Source organism: Lepisma saccharinum, chromosome 25 (assembly GCF_977018435.1).
Source record: "Lepisma saccharinum chromosome 25, izLepSacc3.1, whole genome shotgun sequence".
NCBI classification, from domain to species: Eukaryota; Metazoa; Arthropoda; class Insecta; order Zygentoma; family Lepismatidae; genus Lepisma; species Lepisma saccharinum.
Window position 1 is genome coordinate 61,774,209 of NC_139253.1, and position 20,187 is coordinate 61,794,395.

The 20,187-nt window shown below is 38.6% G+C and overlaps 1 protein-coding gene across 1 annotated transcript in view; it reads left to right on the top strand.

The window, feature by feature from the left end:
• LOC145978678 (nose resistant to fluoxetine protein 6-like) overlaps window positions 1-20,187 on the top strand; it is a 62,181-nt gene that overhangs the window by 5,945 nt on the left and 36,049 nt on the right. The window contains exons 4-6 of the mRNA XM_083111454.1: window positions 655-749; window positions 1,024-1,217; window positions 13,138-13,298. Of these exons, the coding sequence (XP_082967580.1) occupies window positions 655-749; window positions 1,024-1,217; window positions 13,138-13,298 (450 nt within the window). The remainder of the gene's footprint in view (window positions 1-654; window positions 750-1,023; window positions 1,218-13,137; window positions 13,299-20,187) is intronic.

Genomic DNA, 20,187 nt, shown 5'->3' on the forward strand with positions numbered 1-20,187 from the left:
GTTAATCCGGCCCTGATGACTCACAATTCCACCTTCGATTATAACGAGGTTTCAAAATGTATAATACAGTCGGACCCCGTGGCGGAGTGGTTAGCACATCGCGCTACGACGCAAGGCGTTCCGGATTCGAATCCCGGCCTGGATGTTTGTGAACGTCCATTCATCAGTTTCATGATATCATCACTCATTCTCATCTTCGGAAATTAGCCAAAAGTGGCACAAAAAGCGAAGTAAAATAAAACAAGTCTTTCAATTAATCAAAATGTATAATACGTATAGTGGGACGCAATAACTTAAGCAGGATTTTTTTCCGGATGGGGCTCAAGTGGTAAAGGTGTATATTTCATAGCTGCGTTCTAAGGGGATGGCGTTATACACTAGAAAACATTTCGTAACTACAATTTCTAACCTTTATTTTAAAAGTTGTTCAAAGATAATAATTGTAATTGGGATCATTTTAAGGGTGATTTACATTTACCACTTTCGTTTATCCCGAGTTTATCACTGCTTTCAATTGAACATTTTGATTTTTCTCAAAATTTGTGGAGGGGCTGTAGCTGTGTGGGTGTAGACAAAGATATACATTTATCTTGACACAGAAAAAACATATCTGATTGCTGGGGATAATGAATGCATTTCTTTTTTCCTCACCAGGTGTGTTTTTGCAGGGATAATCGCGCTCTTTTTGGCAGGATCTATTTATGATAGAACTGCAGACGCGGAAACCCAGGAAGATGAGGATGAGAAAGGTAAGCAAATTGTTTCGTCTGTATCATAATTTTGATCAGGATAAAATGACAGAATTCTAAAGAGAAAGATATTTGTGTTTAGTATGCATGCAATCACTCACCACAAATTTACATTTGGCACTTACAGTATTAATTTTGGAGTAGTAAAAAATCCTTAGCACGTTACGGACAGACTGCAGTAATTCAAGGAACGAGGTTCTTTTCCTTGCGGTCGCTCTATAATTTATGCACAAGTTGATAAGATCTGTACATTAGCGATTTTCCTACGTTGCAGGTGTTGTCCACAAAATTTTGGTATCCTTTTCGGCAAGAAGAAATATTTCCAAGCTGACAACCGAGAAATCAGAGGAACACCCTTTGGATATTATCCACGGAATGAGATGCATCTCCATGTGCTATATACTTATTGGCCACAGATTTTTTACGACGTTCATGGAAGCGAAGTATGACACCCAATTCCTTGAACACGTATGTAAGACAAGATGTTTTATCCAAATTATGTGTACAGGGTAAGTCAAAAAGATGTTCCCGATTTCAGTATTTTTTAAAATTCTTTTGAAAAGAAAAACTCAACAAGTTTCTTCTAGAAAAATTACAAAGTTGCAGTCCTCGTACCAACAAAATTAGAAACATCTAGTTTTCTTGCTCAGGTGGTGTCCTTTGGAGAGCTTACATAGTTTGGTGGTCGTTGGACTTTCCATTTTTTCCTAGAAATAAAAGTCTCTGTCAACCTTGAACTACCCTTGTAATATAAGGGTGTTTAGGTACGCCCGGAGCGAACACTCAACATTTCTAGAGTTCGTAATTTTGCAACTTTTCTATGAATGCTGTAAATTTGTAGTTTTACTGCAAGAAACTTGATAAACCTTTCTTTTCGAAAATATAAATTTCATTACTTCTCCTGCAAACAATATAACTTTCAAAATTATTGAAATCGGGAACATAATTTTGACTTATCCTAAATTTAAACCATTAAATATCTCATGTAGAAAAGGTAATTGCTGTTAAAGTTCATTTGATTTCTAAGAGGAAGTGAGGGGTCAATCCCCTGAACGCCTCAGGCGTCTCTAGTGGGGTACAGTATTATAGTGAGAAACAATTCACAGGGTACATGCAGAGTTTCGTGAACGTTAAATGAAGACCATGTTTCTATTAACTTATGATTAATTTACTATTAAATGTATGGATGAAATCATTTAACTTTTGCAAAAGAAAAGAAAAAAGTAGAATACTGATGATAATGATATACTCATTATTTGGCATTAACATGGCATGTTACAATACACAAGATATTTTTAAAATAACATATATGAAAAGCTTATTTTAAAGATTGGATTTGAAAGTAAAGGCTACAGTAGTAAGGCTACAGTACAGCATGTTATTGTATTTTCTTTTCTTGAAGATATTGTTTTATGATTTGTCAGTTTGTATACTGTTAGTTACTTCAATAATACTGTTAAGAACACTAAAAATGAATCGCTTGAATAAGAAGTACTTTGAAGTCCGCAGTACTTACATTGAGCAATAAAGTCTTCTGTTACTGTTTCTACCTGTCTAGTCGATCACAATTTTAAGTGCCTCTCTTTATAGGTCAACATCAACACATTTGTCACTAGAACGTTTTGTACATACATGTGTTGTAATGTACACACACACACACACACACACACACACCCACACACCATCACACACACACACACACACACGCATATATGTACACAGGGAGCTCAAAAACTACAGTAGAAAGGTGCTGGTAGATATGAAAACGAGTGACTCTTCCTGATAAACATTACTCCAAATTATATCTTGTACAGTATCTCTCAAAAGTTTTAGGACAACGGCATTTTAAACTAGGCAACCCAATTTACACAAGGCGTTGGTGGGTTGCGTGCAGAGTTAGACTCAATTTCAGGGTTGCCACATGCACAATAGATATTTATAAAATACGCGAAAGAAATAAAAACAAGTATTATTGTATCAAATTATTAAAAATATCACTATTATATCGCAAATGACAAAATTCTTTCTCAAAGAAAAACAATAGGTTTTCTAGTATTTCATCGCTGATGAGTCTACAGAAAGGAAAAGAGGTGAGAGAAAACGAGAGTTGGCAAACGACAGGAGAAACAGAAAGCGAAAGGAGAAGACGAAAAGTAAAGGAGAGAAGAAAGAGAGGATAGACGAGGAGAGGAGATGTAGTGAGGAGAATGGAAAATGATTCTAGGAGACATGAGGAAAATGGAGCAAAGAAGAGAAAAGAGAAGGAAAACGAGATGAGAGAAGAGGAGACGAGAAGGGGAATTGAGAGTAGAGTGAAGGAGATAAAAAGAGAAGAACGAAAAGAAGAGGAGAAGAGTGAAGTGGAGTCGGAAATCTAAGACAGGAGAGGAGATACGAGGAGTAAAGATGAATGGGATGGAGATAAGATGCGAGAAAAGTAGGGAAGGCGATATGAGATAAAAGCAGAGCAGAAGGAGGGAAGAGAAGAACAGAAGGGACTGAAGAGAAGAGGTAGTTGCAGAAAATATCGTCTCAGCGTCAAGAATTGATGCATTGGTCAAATTGTCGACATGAAACATTCAATAACATTTTGAAATGTATTAGAGAATGTATTAGATCGGTGCGAAATGTCTTTTGGCTTAGTTCAGAGCAAGATAAAATCTTTCATATAAGATCTTTGATTTTACCTGCGATTATACCACTAAAAGCATGAATGTAATTTTAATATTTATAAGAATTATCCAATTTTTCTCCACTTCTCGGTTCGTTGAAATGGAGATTTTGCAATTTAATATTTCCCCTCCCCCCATCGTTGATTCCAAACTGAATTATTCCGTTTCACACGGCGTGGACAATGAACAAAATGGGATAGGTCTAAAACTTACGAAAATTTTCTGCCACCGGAAGGGTTTGAACCTACGACCATCAGATTGACAGTCCTGAACGGTAAACACTATCCTACAAGCTTTCGCTCCTGAAAGTAAGTAGAAGGAGCTGACCAATGTTAAATCTAGATGCAACTCTCCTCCTACATGTAATGTGCAAACAATACTTGTTTGTAACAAAGAAAACGAATGTAGTACGACCCGGCGAAAACATTTAATGGAGAATTGCACATGATGAAAACTTTTCATTCGATATTTGCGGAGGTATCCTTGCATTGAACTCGAGTGGGAAAGGGGTAAAATTCGTATGTCCTGAATTGCACAAATATAAATAGTTATTTCATTAATATTTTTCAATGTCTTTGAAGCAGTACTCAATTATCGTTAGAGTATCATAATTCACGATCTTATACATGAAAATATCCCTTTGAGCGTGTGTCAATTCATTTATTTGTTTATTTTTTTTATAAATTCCGTATGCAGAACAATGTAGCCACTATACACTGCTATTACAAATAATGTTAATATGCTCTTGTTTATAATAAAAGGAGAATTAAGAAAAAAGTCCTCGTATGGAGGATCGAACCTGGGATCGCTAGCAACACAATCGAGAACTCTAGCCACTATTTTTTTATTGTCTCATTCTGATATACAAGTTATGGAATTACATTGTTGTTGACACAAGTGTATTACTGCTATTACAATTTGTATTTCTATCTGGTTAACCTTTACATTTTTGTTTGACCTAAATTAAGTATAAAGCACTAATAAGAAATTTGCATACCATTTCTTCCTTGCTTGGAGATTAATTTTCTCGTATTGTTGTTGCAAGAAGATACTGAATTGTTTCTGAAAACTGCTCTCGTCATTGTGAAATATATATATAATAAGTATTCAGTTATCAACCATTGTAATGCTCGTTGTTTTGTTGGTGGAAACAAAATTGAAATCAGGAAAAAATATATCTGTATCCGTAAACTTTGTTCATGAGGTGCGGCATATACGACTGAGCATTGTTTCGGTACTTTGTTATCCTGTGGGCTAAAAAGTTTGGCAATGTTGCATGATATACAGTTATGAGAGTCACTAATTCCATATTGGTATGTCCTATCTCTTGTCATTATGACACGATGAACCACTTTGTACCATATTGATTGGCCAGCTTTTGAAAGGTGTTTAGCGGAGACATTTCCCGATATTTGTGGCCAGTACTCAATTATCGTTAGAGTATCATAATTCACGATCTTATACATGAAAATATCCCTTTGAGCGTGTGTCAATTCATTTATTTGTTTATTTTTTTTATAAATTCCATATGCAGAACAATGTAGCCACTATACACTGCTATTGCAAATAATGTTACCATGCTCTTGTTTAATATTTGGCCGCGGTGGCTCAGTCGGTAACGTGTCTGATTACCATGCTAAAGGTCCCGGGTTCGATCCCCGGCCGGTTCAAATCCGGGAACTTTTCTAACGATGGAAGCGGCCCCGGCGAGTACCCCGGCGAGTACCACTTTGAACACACACTTTGACAAGTTTTCACTTCTTACGCAGTGGTTCTTCGACATACTGTCATTGTCATTTTCATTATGCTGTAACACTGTCAAATACATGGTGCTGACGATGTCTACTGTATCTTTTCTTCCTTTAACACGTTCTGTCTTCATCTTGTCCAATGGCTTCCGACATCTCATACTTGTACATGCCGTGGTACTGACGGTCAAGTGGGCCACTTGTTAGTTTGTTTACATATTTTCACATGGTCATATCTTCGTTCCTATGTGCAGTAGATGCATGAGACCAACGGTGTTGTGTTTCTCTGCGTGTGCTCTTTTATATTATGCATGTTATTGTATATCGTTCCATTTAAAAAAATATGACTTTGCTCCAGATGCCCCATTTTTCGATATTTTTCGACCCACCTCCGATTTACGAGCCGCATTTGATATTATTGTTTCCCGCAAACCTCACATCGCTATTGTTTCTGGTTTCTTCGCTATTTCAGGTGGTACTTTTAGGTGCCTCACGCGGTATATATATATATAAACTTGGGTCTGGCCCCTCCCTCAAAGAAATCCTATGTATGGGCCTGGTCTACGCCAATGACAGAAATGCAAGCAATATTTTTATTTATTTTTAACCCAATTAAAGGAATGTGGTAGAATTTAAAAGAAATAAGAAAGAGCGAAACGACTGTTGCTCTACTTTAAAAATTGTTCTTCGAGGAAGAACATTAAGAAGGATTTACTCCAGCACCTTAACACAGTGTCCCAGGAGTCTCTCTTGACTAATACTGTCAAGTGTGAAGTGACTTTTTGAATAAAATTTTCCGCCTGTTTAGCGTCTTACGTTGCGCAGATTTGGTAGTTCGCAAACGGTGTAATTATTTCGTGTTACCTTACGGAACAGCAAATACATTTCATAAGACTGTTCTGAACACGAGACTTGCGTCAGTAAACAAGCATTTCGTCTGTTGCAGTATCACAGGAAAAGAATATCGTCCTGTAATGTTCAATCTTCTAGATATTTTCTATTAATAATGTCTAATCACAATAAGTTAGAAGAAATAACTCGCATTTTCACAACTATTAATATTCTCGTTTTTCTTCATCACTTCGAAAATTATTTCTGAACGATATCTGCTATACTACTAGAAAGCAATTCAAAATTAAAGTAAAAGTTCAACTACATGTATACCCAACAACATTTGCAATATTGGAGGGACACAATGCTTAAAAATTGTTGTTTCAATCGAAGGTAAGGGCGTGGTGTAGTGGCTAGTCTGCCTGCAACTCGTGCAGGAATCTGTTCTTAGCGAGCTCCGCTCTTCGCGAAAGCTTAGTGATCGAACTGTCTGAGTTAGCTAGGGCCGTATACCGTTTGCTAGTGTTGTGTTAGTTTTTTTTTTCCTTTGGAGTGCAAGCGAGGTTTTGACTACAATTACCGTGAGCCAGTGAAGATACGATGAAATAGTTCACGATGAATACACAAAGAGAAAACACCTTGAAATTTGTTTTCATTGATGTCAAAACGCAACGTACGTCATTGGATTTTCATCGATGGTTTCATGATGTCTATCAAGTGCCTACGAACCAAGTGCTCAGTTTTGAAATAGATTACTTTCGTAAGTGTTTGTACGTGAAATTTGCGAAAAAAGTGATAGCAGAACGTTTAATAAATGATTTTGGTGCTGAGGTAATCTATAGTGACGTAGATGGTGAACATAAAGTTGAAGTAGAATGGGCCCACCAGCGACATGTAATTGTCAGAATCCACGTAGTCCCAATTGAATTAAGTGCAGAAGTGATAAGTCGTGTCATGCGGTCTTATGGGGAAGTGCTGAAAATTGAAGACTCTGCAGATCACATTTACCCTAATCGAACTGGACGTGTCTTGATCAAAATGATACTACGTAAACCCATACCCTCATATGTAATCATGAATGGAGACTCCTATTGGGTAACATACCCTGGGCAGCTTCGTACCTGCATCGCGTGTTCGGAAGAGGGTCACGTAGTGACTCAGTGTCCCAAGCGTCGATCCTCTGGGAACCAGCCCCGCTGGGGGCCGTTTAATATACCCGCTGAAAATGTACCGAAAGTATATGAACCTACTGTGCTACCCTTACAGACTAAACCAAGAGATTCAGCGCCATCAGTTGCAGAAGTACCTGCGTCAAGAGATAAGAAGAAGGGAACACGGATAGCCCCAGAATCACCGACGAGGAAACAGGTACCAGACACGAAGTTAGTGTGAAGTATGCACCCACAGAAGGGAAGAGATGGAGCAGCCAACATTGACCACTTCAGAGGAGATGCATCACACACCCCCGCCCCCACCCCGAAGTGCTTTGTTCGTGGAGGCAGAATTCCCCGTAGTTACCTCTCCTAGGAAATCACGGTCAAGATCTGTATCAAGGTTACGGTCAGTGGCGGAAGAGTCCATGGTGCTACGTAGAAAGAAGAAGAAAAATAATGAATGCATAAGTTCCACAATGGTTCATAACGAATTTAGAGTAGAACCTGGTACCCAAAAGCAAGATGTTTCAAAGGTTAGTTTAACAAGTAATTCAGCAAATGTAACTAAAGAGAAACCTTCAACGAGTAACAAACTTACCACAGATTTATTTAGCATAGTTAATGCATTATAGGCAGAAATTAGAGATCAGTAATGTTGAAGAATGTAAGTAAGTTTAGTTTTATTTTGTGGACAGGTATAATCATGCAAACATTTATCTTGACATCTATAAATTTGAATCAAATGCAAAGTAAGACCAAAATAATTGCTCTCAATGACTTTCTCATTAAATCGTCTATTGATGTGGCCCTCTTACAAGAGGTCGCCATAGACAATTTTTCTGTACTGAGCATGTTTAAAGTATACAACAATTTTACTCCCTTTGCACAAGGGACTGCCATAGCATGTAGGCGACACTTTGATTTACGTAAAGTCGTGCCCCATCCCACGGGCAGACAAATAAGTTGCCAAATTAGGCTCAGTGTTTCTCTGTAATGTGTATGCTCCGTCAGGAAGCCTAAACAGACGGGAAAGAGAAGATTTTTTTTCAACAGTTGTAGGGCCCGAGTTGACATCCCACACACTAGACACTATACTAGTGGGAGATTTTAACTGCGTAATTCGTTCACAAGATCAAAATCCAGGATACAACTTCTCACGTGCGCTCTATGAATTAACGCAGGGGTTACAACTGCGTGACGCTTGGATACACGCCAACGGCGAAAGTCCAGGTTACACACATATCACCTCCAATAGTGCGTCAAGGATAGATAGGTTTTGTGTCGCACCAAGATTTCAGGAATATATAATTAGTGTTCAAAATTTTCCAGTATGCTTTAGTGACCATAGTGTTCCAATTCTCAAAATAAATTTAGATTTGATCAAACCCCGACAAGGTAGCGGATACTGGCTTCTAAATAGCACATTATTACACAATGGTAGTTATGTCCAGCTAATCAGGGAAACGTGGAACGAACTCAAGGCCTCTCGGCCAGCGCAAAAGACCCTAATCAAGTGGTTAGAAACTCGAGTTAAGCCTAAATTTCGTCAGGTCAGTAAATTCTTCAGTGCAGAGGTTAGTAGAGATCAAAGAAACAAATATAATTTTTTGAATGCAGTCTTGAATGATCTCCATCGTTTAGCACTGCAAGGTAATTTCGATCGTCCCTATGCAAATGAAATAAAAGCGCAATTACTTTCTATACATAGGAAACGAAAATCTGCAGCAATAATAAAGAGCAAGATTCTTCCTATAGACGCTGACGAGCAAGCCACACTAAGTCACATTCTTCAAGAACATAAACACGCCAGGAGTCACGTCATTCATAAATTAACTTTAGATTCCGGTGAAGTTGTCACCAGCCTTCATAGTATACACGACAGGTTTTTGCAATGCTATAAAAATCTTCTTGGTCAAGCCTTTAAACCAACAGAAACGAAATGTAATTTTTTGAACTACCTCCCTGCATCACTGACGGAAAATGAGAGAACTGAGCTCACACAACCGTTTAGTAAAAAGGAGGTTCATGATGCAGTATTCAAAGCTCCGAGGAATAAAACTACAGCCGAAGATGGATTACCATCAGAATTCTATCAATGTTTCTGGGATTTAATAGGAGACGAATTAACGAAATGGGTCAACGAAGTGTTGACAACAGGGACAATAGGGAAGACCAGTAGCACGGGAGTTATAGTATTAGTTCCCAAAAAGGCAAATCCAAAGTTCGTCACAGATTTTAGGCCAATTTGAATATTGAGTAGTGACATCAAACTTATAAGTAGGTGCATAAATCAGTGTCTAAAAAAATATATGGTTAAACTTATTGGCAATTTACAGTTCGCTTGTAATACGTCTCAAAGTATACATCACTTGCTGCAAACGATAAGAGACGTAATTATTACCAAACAAAATAAGAATGCATCAGGGGCAATTCTATCTTTAGACTTTTCCCAAGCATATGACAGAGTGAGCCACGAATATCTGTACACAGTCTTAGAAGCATATGGCTTCGGAGACACTTTTATTAATTGGATCAAAACATTATATAATCATATGCTGCTAAATGGTTTCTAGACAACAAGTGTTAAAATGCGACGAGGTGTACTACAAGGTAGTCCCTTGAGTAGCACATTGTACGTCCTCACAATAGCCCACTTTTTGTTTAGTATTCAGCATAATTTACAGGGCATTTCTATGGTTTCCACCACAATACCAGTTGGCAGCTACATGGATGACGTCACGATTTTTTTCAAGGATGAAAGAGATCTGTACAGTACCAAGTACATACTTTTGAGCACACATCAGGAGCAAAACTAAACAATCGAAAGTCATTCCTGATGTCCTTTTCACAAACAATAAGGAGATCCCTGTAGGCAAGAAAATAAAGTTTTAGGTATAAACTTTTATGCAAATAACAATGAAACGATCTAAGCCAATAGTAAACTCACGTGCGAGAGGGCGATCTACGTCCTCAGAGCGAACAAGATGCGCTCCCTGAGTTTAAAAGCGCGAGTAAGATTTATCCTCCCTCTAAACTTTGGTATGTAGCAAAAATCCTGCACTTCAAACCACAGCACTTAGCCAAGGTCAACAAAGCTGTCGGCTGCTTTATGTGGTACGATACAATTTTCCGGGTGGCAAAAAATGACGTCACGTTATCAGAGAAGACAGGTGGGTTGGCACTAATACACGCGTACACACAGGCAAGAGCATTGTTTGTACAAACAGCTTTCTCACTGCACGAGTCAACGACTTAAGCATGTATACAGACGATAATACGGAACATTCCATTAGAAGCTTCCATCGATATCCAAAGTATCCCCAAAAGGTTTTTGTTTTATAAGGACATCGCTTTACAGATAGGCTGCCAGTTATTACGACATGAGACATTTGCATCATCTGTTAAAAAGTTATATAGTGAAATCAATAGTTCAAAGAACACAGTACCACGAATAGCCAGGGATTTCAATAAACATAATTGGCCACAAATATCGGGAAATGTCTCCGCTAAACACCTTTCAAAAGCTGGCCAATCAATATGGTACAAAGTGGTTCATCGTGTCATAATGACAAGAGATAGGACATACCAATATGGAATTAGTGACTCTCATAACTGTATATCATGCAACATTGCCAAACTTTTTAGCCCACAGGATAACAAAGTACCGAAACAATGCTCAGTCGTATATGCCGCACCTCATGAACAAAGTTTACGGATACAGATATATTTTTTCCTGATTTCAATTTTGTTTCCACCAACAAAACAACGAGCATTACAATGGTTGATAACTGAATACTTATTATATATATATTTCACAATGACGAGAGCAGTTTTCAGAAACAATTCAGTATCTTCTTGCAACAACAATACGAGAAAATTAATCTCCAAGCAAGGAAGAAATGGTATGCAAATTTCTTATTAGTGCTTTATACTTAATTTAGGTCAAACAAAAATGTAAAGGTTAACCAGATAGAAATACAAATTGTAATAGCAGTAATACACTTGTGTCAACAACAATGTAATTCCATAACTTGTATATCAGAATGAGACAATAAAAAAATAGTGGCTAGAGTTCTCGATTGTGTTGCTAGCGATCCCAGGTTCGATCCTCCATACGAGGACTTTTTTCTTAATTCTCCTTTTATTATAAACAAGAGCATATTAACATTATTTGTAATAGCAGTGTATAGTGGCTACATTGTTCTGCATACGGAATTTATAAAAAAAATAAACAAATAAATGAATTGACACACGCTCAAAGGGATATTTTCATGTATAAGATCGTGAATTATGATACTCTAACGATAATTGAGTACTGCTTCAAAGACATTGAAAAATATTAATGAAATAACTATTTATATTTGTGCAATTCAGGACATACGAATTTTACCCCTTTCCCACTCGAGTTCAATGCAAGGATACCTCCGCAAATATCGAATGAAAAGTTTTCATCATGTGCAATTCTCCATTAAATGTTTTCGCCGGGTCGTACTACATTCGTTTTCTTTGTTACAAACAAGTATTGTTTGCACATTACATGTAGGAGGAGAGTTGCATCTAGATTTAACATTGGTCAGCTCCTTCTACTTACTTTCAGGAGCGAAAGCTTGTAGGATAGTGTTTACCGTTCAGGACTGTCAATCTGATGGTCGTAGGTTCAAACCCTTCCGGTGGCAGAAAATTTTCGTAAGTTTTAGACCTATCCCATTTTGTTCATTGTCCACGCCGTGTGAAACGGAATAATTCAGTTTGGAATCAACGATGGGGGGAGGGGAAATATTAAATTGCAAAATCTCCATTTCAACGAACCGAGAAGTGGAGAAAAATTGGATAATTCTTATAAATATTAAAATTACATTCATGCTTTTAGTGGTATAATCGCAGGTAAAATCAAAGATCTTATATGAAAGATTTTATCTTGCTCTGAACTAAGCCAAAAGACATTTCGCACCGATCTAATACATTCTCTAATACATTTCAAAATGTTATTGAATGTTTCATGTCGACAATTTGACCAATGCATCAATTCTTGACGCTGAGACGATATTTTCTGCAACTACCTCTTCTCTTCAGTCCCTTCTGTTCTTCTCTTCCCTCCTTCTGCTCTGCTTTTATCTCATATCGCCTTCCCTACTTTTCTCGCATCTTATCTCCATCCCATTCATCTTTACTCCTCGTATCTCCTCTCCTGTCTTAGATTTCCGACTCCACTTCACTCTTCTCCTCTTCTTTTCGTTCTTCTCTTTTTTATCTCCTTCACTCTACTCTCAATTCCCCTTCTCGTCTCCTCTTCTCTCATCTCGTTTTCCTTCTCTTTTCTCATCTTTGCTCCATTTTCCTCATGTCTCCTAGAATCATTTTCCATTCTCCTCACTACATCTCCTCTCCTCGTCTATCCTCTCTTTCTTCTCTCCTTTACTTTTCGTCTTCTCCTTTCGCTTTCTGTTTCTCCTGTCGTTTGCCAACTCTCGTTTTCTCTCACCTCTTTTCCTTTCTGTAGACTCATCAGCGATGAAATACTAGAAAACCTATTGTTTTTCTTTGAGAAAGAATTTTGTCATTTGCGATATAATAGTGATATTTTTAATAATTTGATACAATAATACTTGTTTTTATTTCTTTCGCGTATTTTATAAATATCTATTGTGCATGTGGCAACCCTGAAATTGAGCCTAACTCTACACGCAACCCACCAACGCCTTGTGTAAATTGGGTTGCCTAGTTTAAAATGTCGTTGTCCTAAAACTTTTGAGAGACACTGTACATATGCAATCTAACATAACAAATAATGAATAGAAAGACTTGCATAACTTTCAGGAGCTCGTGACAAGGTTGCCACAGACGACTTGTAAACAACTTAACAAACCAATAACGATATACTTGCGAACTTCTACGAACATAGCAACCTTTACAAATTGAATTCAAACAAGAACATTCGAAAAACATTTAACTCCATTTTTAAGCCTCGGCTGGATGTTTTCAGGTATACCAGTATCCCATTTCTCAACTGTTTTTGAATGCAACGTCTATTGTGGACACCTTTTTTGTGATGAGTGGATTTCTATGTGCATACTACATCCTACAATCTTTGAAGAATGGGAAGAAATTCAAGTTCTTCTGGTTCGTGGTACATCGCCTCATCAGGTACGTTTCACTTTTACATGAACATGGCACAAATACATAGTTCTAAAATGTTTAAACTGTTTAGAGTTTGTGCTAAACACAGTCAAGTTATGAAGTAATAGTGAGATAATATTTGGCAATATTTTATATATTTTTTCAACAAGTGTAAATATGAGAGTATAATTTGGTTTTTTATTGCTCTTGAAAACATTTTTCAAGGTAAATATACGAGGGGAAGTCAGTAAATAGGTCACAAACTGACGTGGGATGGCTGATAGGAGTGGGTAGTTTCTAAAGTTGTCAATAGGTGGCAGCACAATTCAGCTTGATGCAGTTAGCAGTCGCTATATAGCAGACGCACGCATGGGCAACTCAGTTTAAAAATGGTGACCGTGCCCGAGGACTGTACGTGGAGATGGTACGGGTGGAGATGATATGAGCCATAGGCGTGCGCACGGGGGGGGCAAAGGGGGCCAATTGCTCCCTAATCATTGACGTCCTCAGATTTTTTCCAAGGAGAGACAAACAAGGTATTTTTCCTAGGGGTATTATATTACCCTGATAAAATGTTGCCACCTCAAAAACCGCACTTGAATTTGAAATTATCGCATTAATGTAAATTGCTATGACTGAAATCAAATTGTACGTGTGAAATATAGACTTTTAGGTTGACACTCGATTTCTAAGGGGGAGGTGTGGTCATCCTTGCTCCCCCCTCGAGCTGTCCATGTCCCTACATTATTATACTTTTACCTAGAAATTTAGTGCAGAGGAATCTTATAGCCGTTATAAAACAATATTATACTCTTAAAGAAAATAAAGTATTTTCAAGCAGATTAAAGTTCAAAGCAACTACAGGAAAAGGGTGTGCAATGGCACAATCACAGGGGGGCAATCGGCATTCCCCTCCCCAACCTTGGACGGAAATGAATTCTATGGTTGCAAGGGTGGCAAACATTGAAGTAAAAGAAAGCAAGACTAGTAGAATCTAAGAATAGCAGGACAAAAGGATACTCAAGATTAGTTTTCACGTCTCTCTTACATTATTTCTTCCAGACGGCCAAGAGCACTTGCAGGGCGGCACAAAGGGAAATTGCCCCCCCTCGATATCAAATTTTATACAAATAAAATACATTTCGTAAAATTTTCTCGCTCGGTTCGCTCGCAGTTTCCGCTTTTCTTACAGTCTTGCAAGTTCAGAGCCTTAGCTATGGGGCGGTGGGAGTTCACCCTGGTCGCTTCCCTTGCAATTTTATTGTTTTCTGTAATGCGTTGTAAATTTCCAGAGAGAGAGAGACCAAGCTACCAAGTACTTGAGACTCTTCCTGATAAACTGTTTTGTCTTAAATACATGAACACAATTGTTTGGAGAGAAAGGAGAGCGGCACATTTCAGAGACAATTTATTAATTCCTCATGGTGCCTTTATGTTGCAGCATTATATACCGTATATAATATATATATATATATTATTTTATTTTATTTATTATTTTATTTTATTTATAAGCTCCAATTACAATGGGATATCACAAACCCAATACTCACATTATGCAACACAAAAAGAAAGATAAAAAGATAAAAAAAATACAATATATAGACACACATATACATACACTCATCAATGCAATGGAACTAAAACAGTGAAATACGAGTAAAATCTGGGTTTTCCTCTCGACTGAACTTTCATCAAGGTTCTTGTCCCCCCCCTAATCAGAGGGTCTGCGCACGCCTATGACGAGCTTACAGGAACAATAGACAGCATGGCAATTTCCATAGGGTGTTCTCATGGTTTAGCCTACAGCATAATGCATGATAGTTTGAATTTCCGAAAAGTGTGCGCACGATGGTGGCAAACGTTTCGTGGATGGTGAAAATATTGAGCGTAAGGGGCGACTGTGGTTGGGACCAGGGTTTCGGAGCGGAGCGGATCAACGCTCCGACTGTTGCCCACGCTCCGGAGCGAGGAGCGAGATTCTAAGAAATGGTTCGCTCCGCTCCGGAGCGGAGTGATACCTTGTGACGCTCCGCTCCGGAGCGAGGAGCGATATTCTAAGAACTTGCCCACTCCGCTCCGGAGCGACTCCGGAGCGCTCCGAAGTTGGATAATACGAGTGTATACAGAAAAATAACGATCAAAGGTTCCGAGTACATTAGTAATTTTGTTTGTGGAATTTGTACGGCATTTGAAAATCGCCCGTTATTGTTGTTATAAAACTGATTATTACTAAAGCTAACGCCACGGAAACAGTCCAGAAAAGATTACGTCACTCACCTACAGTGTTGCCAATAAGCAAGGAATAATCCTTACACAATACACCAGGGAAGGCACAATCAACCGCATACGTAACGCGCAATGTGTCAACTGTGAAGCGTAGAAGAAGTGTGGCAAACCTGGAGGGCCAGGGGTGTGGAGGAGGCAAGGGGAAGCTTCGATCTTCACTGGACTGTTTTCGTGAAGAGAGCGATATTATTATTATTATTATTATTATTACATTTTCATTATCACTTTTACTACTCTACTACTACTTCTGGGGACAATATATTTCAATAGCAGGTGTGCCACCTGTGGTTTTATAAGTTCAGAGAATGGAACCACTCTCTCATTTCCTGCCACCAGGGATCGCGACTGAAACTCATTTTGGTTAAACTTCTGGTTCGGGCTAAGCACTTCGGCATATCGGCCCGACGTTACAGTCCACGCCGCGGGAGAAGTGAGTTATTCCGGAATATTGGTTCGAGTAACACTGGCGAAACTACTGCAGAAAATCCATTTGACCTTCTAAAAGGCTAGGAGCGCGCAGAGGGAAGGCGAAGCAACTTGTACGGAGGAAGATAAAAGGCAGACAGGTGTTCATGCAAAACTCGCTGGTGCACGATTGCCATATCTAACTTTCTTTTACGCTGGTTATGTATGATACTTTGAATGTGGCGAAAGGGAAAAGTTGAAAGTAATTGGAAATTCAGGTTGCTAATTTTAACTTTTCGATTTTTGAATGTATGAAGTTGAAAATCGGAATCATGCTTATTAATGTTACCGTCGGCCAATAAGGAAACGTTTTAATTTGAAATAGCTACAGAGTTTTCATATCTAACTTTTGAAAACCGGCTTAACCAAAAATGTAAGTTGCCACATTTGGTTTACTTTTATGAAGGTTATAAAGTCGAAAATCGGAATGCTGTTTGTATACAACCGAACAGGGAAATTTAAAAGTATGAAATACAGGGTTGTCATATCGATTATTTTTCCCTATTTTAAGAGCAGGAAGTTGAAATAGGTATTTAATGGTTACATACGTATACTACTGCAAAAATTACAAAATGTCTGGTTGCCATATCTAACATTTCAAGTTTGTAAGTAGTAACCTGGAAATAGGCATGATGGTTATAAGAAAATTGCAAAAATTTTGGGAAAACGACGAATGGAATGTTGCTATATTTAACTATATTTAGAAAGCCAGAAAACGTATACGTATAAAATTAATATTTTTTTGTATTGAGTACGTTGTACACAGCAAACTGAAAGCAAGTTTTCAGTAATGAACAATGTGTAGTCAGCAGATAAGTCGAAACAAGATGTATAAACCTTAATAACCGTGATAAACACAAAATGTAATATTATCTACTTGGATAGAGTCATGTCCTGAATTTTATGGTTTCATTTTTAAAAACAGGGTTGCGAGCAATACGTGCCTTCCTAACTGATGTCATTTGATTTGATATTTATTACTTAGCTTTGAATTTTGGCTAATCGCGACGATGAAAATGAGAGAATTGATATATATGTACTGAAAAAAAAGTAGCGCGCTGTACCCCGATAACATAGTGGTAACAACGTCGCCTTGTAATGAAGGGGCACTGGGATCGATACCCGGTGGAGGGACATAGTGGCTCGAATCCCACTTTAGGTAGGATTTAAACTGTAGGTCTATTCTCGATAGCGTATTGTTGAGTCTTAAATCCACCAAAAGTCCATAACAAAAGGCATTGTTTCAACGTATGTTGAATGTATAATTGCAGTGTATATTGTGATAAATGAATCCTTAAGCAAATATACATTTGTAATTCTGTTTAACAATAAGAAACTTCACTTTCCTTTACATCTATTCACAAGAGCATAAAAATACAACTTGGAAATTCATTTCCAAATGAACAACCTCTTATGCATATCTTTTACGTATGTGTGTGTGTGTGTGTGTATGTGTTTTCTGAAATCTGGCAAAGTTCTAATAATGTATTCACTTCATAAATGTCTATTACATAACAAAAAGCATCATTGGGTATTCAATATCAGACGAATAACGAATTCCATGGGAATATTTCTGCGAGTTCGTGGATGTGAGTTCAGCTCTCAACGACAAATGGTATTGGTTTGACCCGCGTTAATGTCATTGGTGTTTCCTTTGTGTTTGTTTCTCTATCACAGTACATTTCTTTTCCATAGTTTCGGTGTCCTATTTTTTTCCGACTTATCTAGGATTTGTTTAAAATTACGGATCATGAGAAATATACGATTAAAGGCAAGGCAAAGGTAATAGTCCGGAAAAGACAAATTGAAACTTATACTTAGTTGAAAGGACAATTGGTCATTGTTGATTACAATCATAGAAATAACTTGATCGAAATACTTGGTTTTCTTTTACATACATTTTTGTAATTCTTTTTTGTGCACCTTTCCATTCCTACTTGAACAGGTAGACTATAAATAAAAACTCGGCATGGTTTCCTTCAATTCATTATTACAGTATAGATCTTCCATGATTCTCGTGGCTTATGATGCATAGAATTAACAATTACGGATTTTTCTTTGTTGTTCTTGTATATTGATTTAACAAATCTAGTCACCTTATAATTCCATTAACCGAGACTGGTTGGAATGATTTCTCCATTCGCATGGACGTCCGGAAGGTTGGGGCCACGCCACCCGGAAATGAAAGTCAATCGAAAAGTATATATTTCACGCATATAATTTCATTTCAGTCACAGTAATATATATTAATTATTGCAAGGGCGTTGCAGGAACATGATAACTTCAAACTGTAGAATTTTTTTAAAGGGCGTAATACTATTTTGGGGAAATTCTGCCTCATTTTGCCCCCCTCCCTTGGAAAAATATCTTGCTTGTTCCTTCCTGGAAAAAATCCTGAAGACGTCCATGTATCAGCGGCGTTAAAAATTTCATTAAATGTCCATACATCACCGTTGACAAGCACACATAATATGCATGTAATGATACAAGAGAACACAGCTTCTAAAGGCTACTTTTTATGACAGTGAAGAGAAGAACAACACGCGCAAGTAATACTTTTAAAAGAGAACTATCTAGCCAGAATTGGTGTAGCATAATTCTAATACAACTGGCAACACTGGATCTGTCTGGCAAAGGCGATGTCTCTACCATGTACGGATAAGTCGAACGCAACGTACAGCGCAGCGAACGAGGTTCTCAACCCCGAAAGCACACATAAACAAGCTACTGTATGTACCAGTTTCACCTTCATCCCCTCTTGAAAGGGGCACAAGACCAATGCGCTAGCCGATTGCACTGAGTCACCTGCAAGGAACACGGAATACGGCACAAAACGAAGCTGTCTGTTGTATGGGAGAGGTGGGTCGGACAAATCCGCAAAGCAGAAAAACTGATTGCTTGAAATTATTCGTAACCCATTCAACACATAACATTCAAACTCTTATATCTAAGAGTCACAATACAAAATAGTACATCTCAATACAGAAATACTATTTACGTAATTCATATTTCAACTTACATCAAACGAACAATTTACGTACTATAGCTCTCTCTCTCGCTCTCTCTCTCTCTCTATTGAGCCAAAACAACATTCTTGTATTGTTTTACCAATGTTTAATGTGCATGATTGATTGATTGATTTAGTTCATTTTACTTCTCTTCTTTGTCGCTTTTGGCTAATCGCGAAGATGGGGATGATCGATGTTATGATTAAATTAATGAACGATACACACAAAGATTGTACACTCGCCTCACTTAGTACTCCGGCAATTTGTTTCTTTATACAGCATATTTGCAGAAGATACAATTCAACATACAAGTGTATAAAACAAATTTATTACTCACTTCGTTGACCCTGTACTAGCCCATGCCGGGTTTTGAACCACCCCACGGATCCCTGACGTCATAGGGTGCTGTGCTGTAGAGCGACCACAAACAAAAAAGCTTCGGCCAAAAGTCCCCGCGCACCTCCCCCTTCACCCGTTCGACTAGGCCCATAAGGAAGCATGATCCACTCTGTCCCTCCCCTCCAAGCGGGGGCGAACATACAGACAAACAACTCTAGAGTACGTGGAAACAGGACTGCAGGCTCTTTTCCATGTGGTTCCACTATAACCACTCCGTCACGGAAGTCGGCTTTAATGCGCACATTCCATTATTCATAGTTGCATTACAGCATTCGTGTAAAAAAAACTCCTAACCAGATCGGAGCGTGCTGTCAAATGCACCACGCTCCGGAGCGGAGTGCTGTTGTCTCACGCTCCGCTCCGGATCGGAGCGTGAGTCTAAAAAATCTGAACCACTCCGCTCCGGAGCGGAGTACTGCTGTATCACGCTCCGCTCCGGATCGGAGCGTGTGTCCCAGAAAGCCGAACCACTCCGCTCCGGAGCGGAGTGCTGTTGTATCACGCTCCGCTCCGGATCGGAGCGTACGTCTCAAAAAGCTGAACCACTCCCCTCCGGAGCGGAGTGCTGTTATATCACGCTCCGCTCCGGATCGGAGCGTGCGACTCAAAAAGTCGAACCACTCCGCTCCGGAGCGGAGCGTGTCTCTCAAGAAGTCGAACCACTCCGCTCCGGATCGGAGTGCTCTCGTACCACGCTCCGCTCCGGAGCGAGGAGCGGAGTAGAAATGACGCTTCGAAGTCGCTCCGGAGCGCTCCTT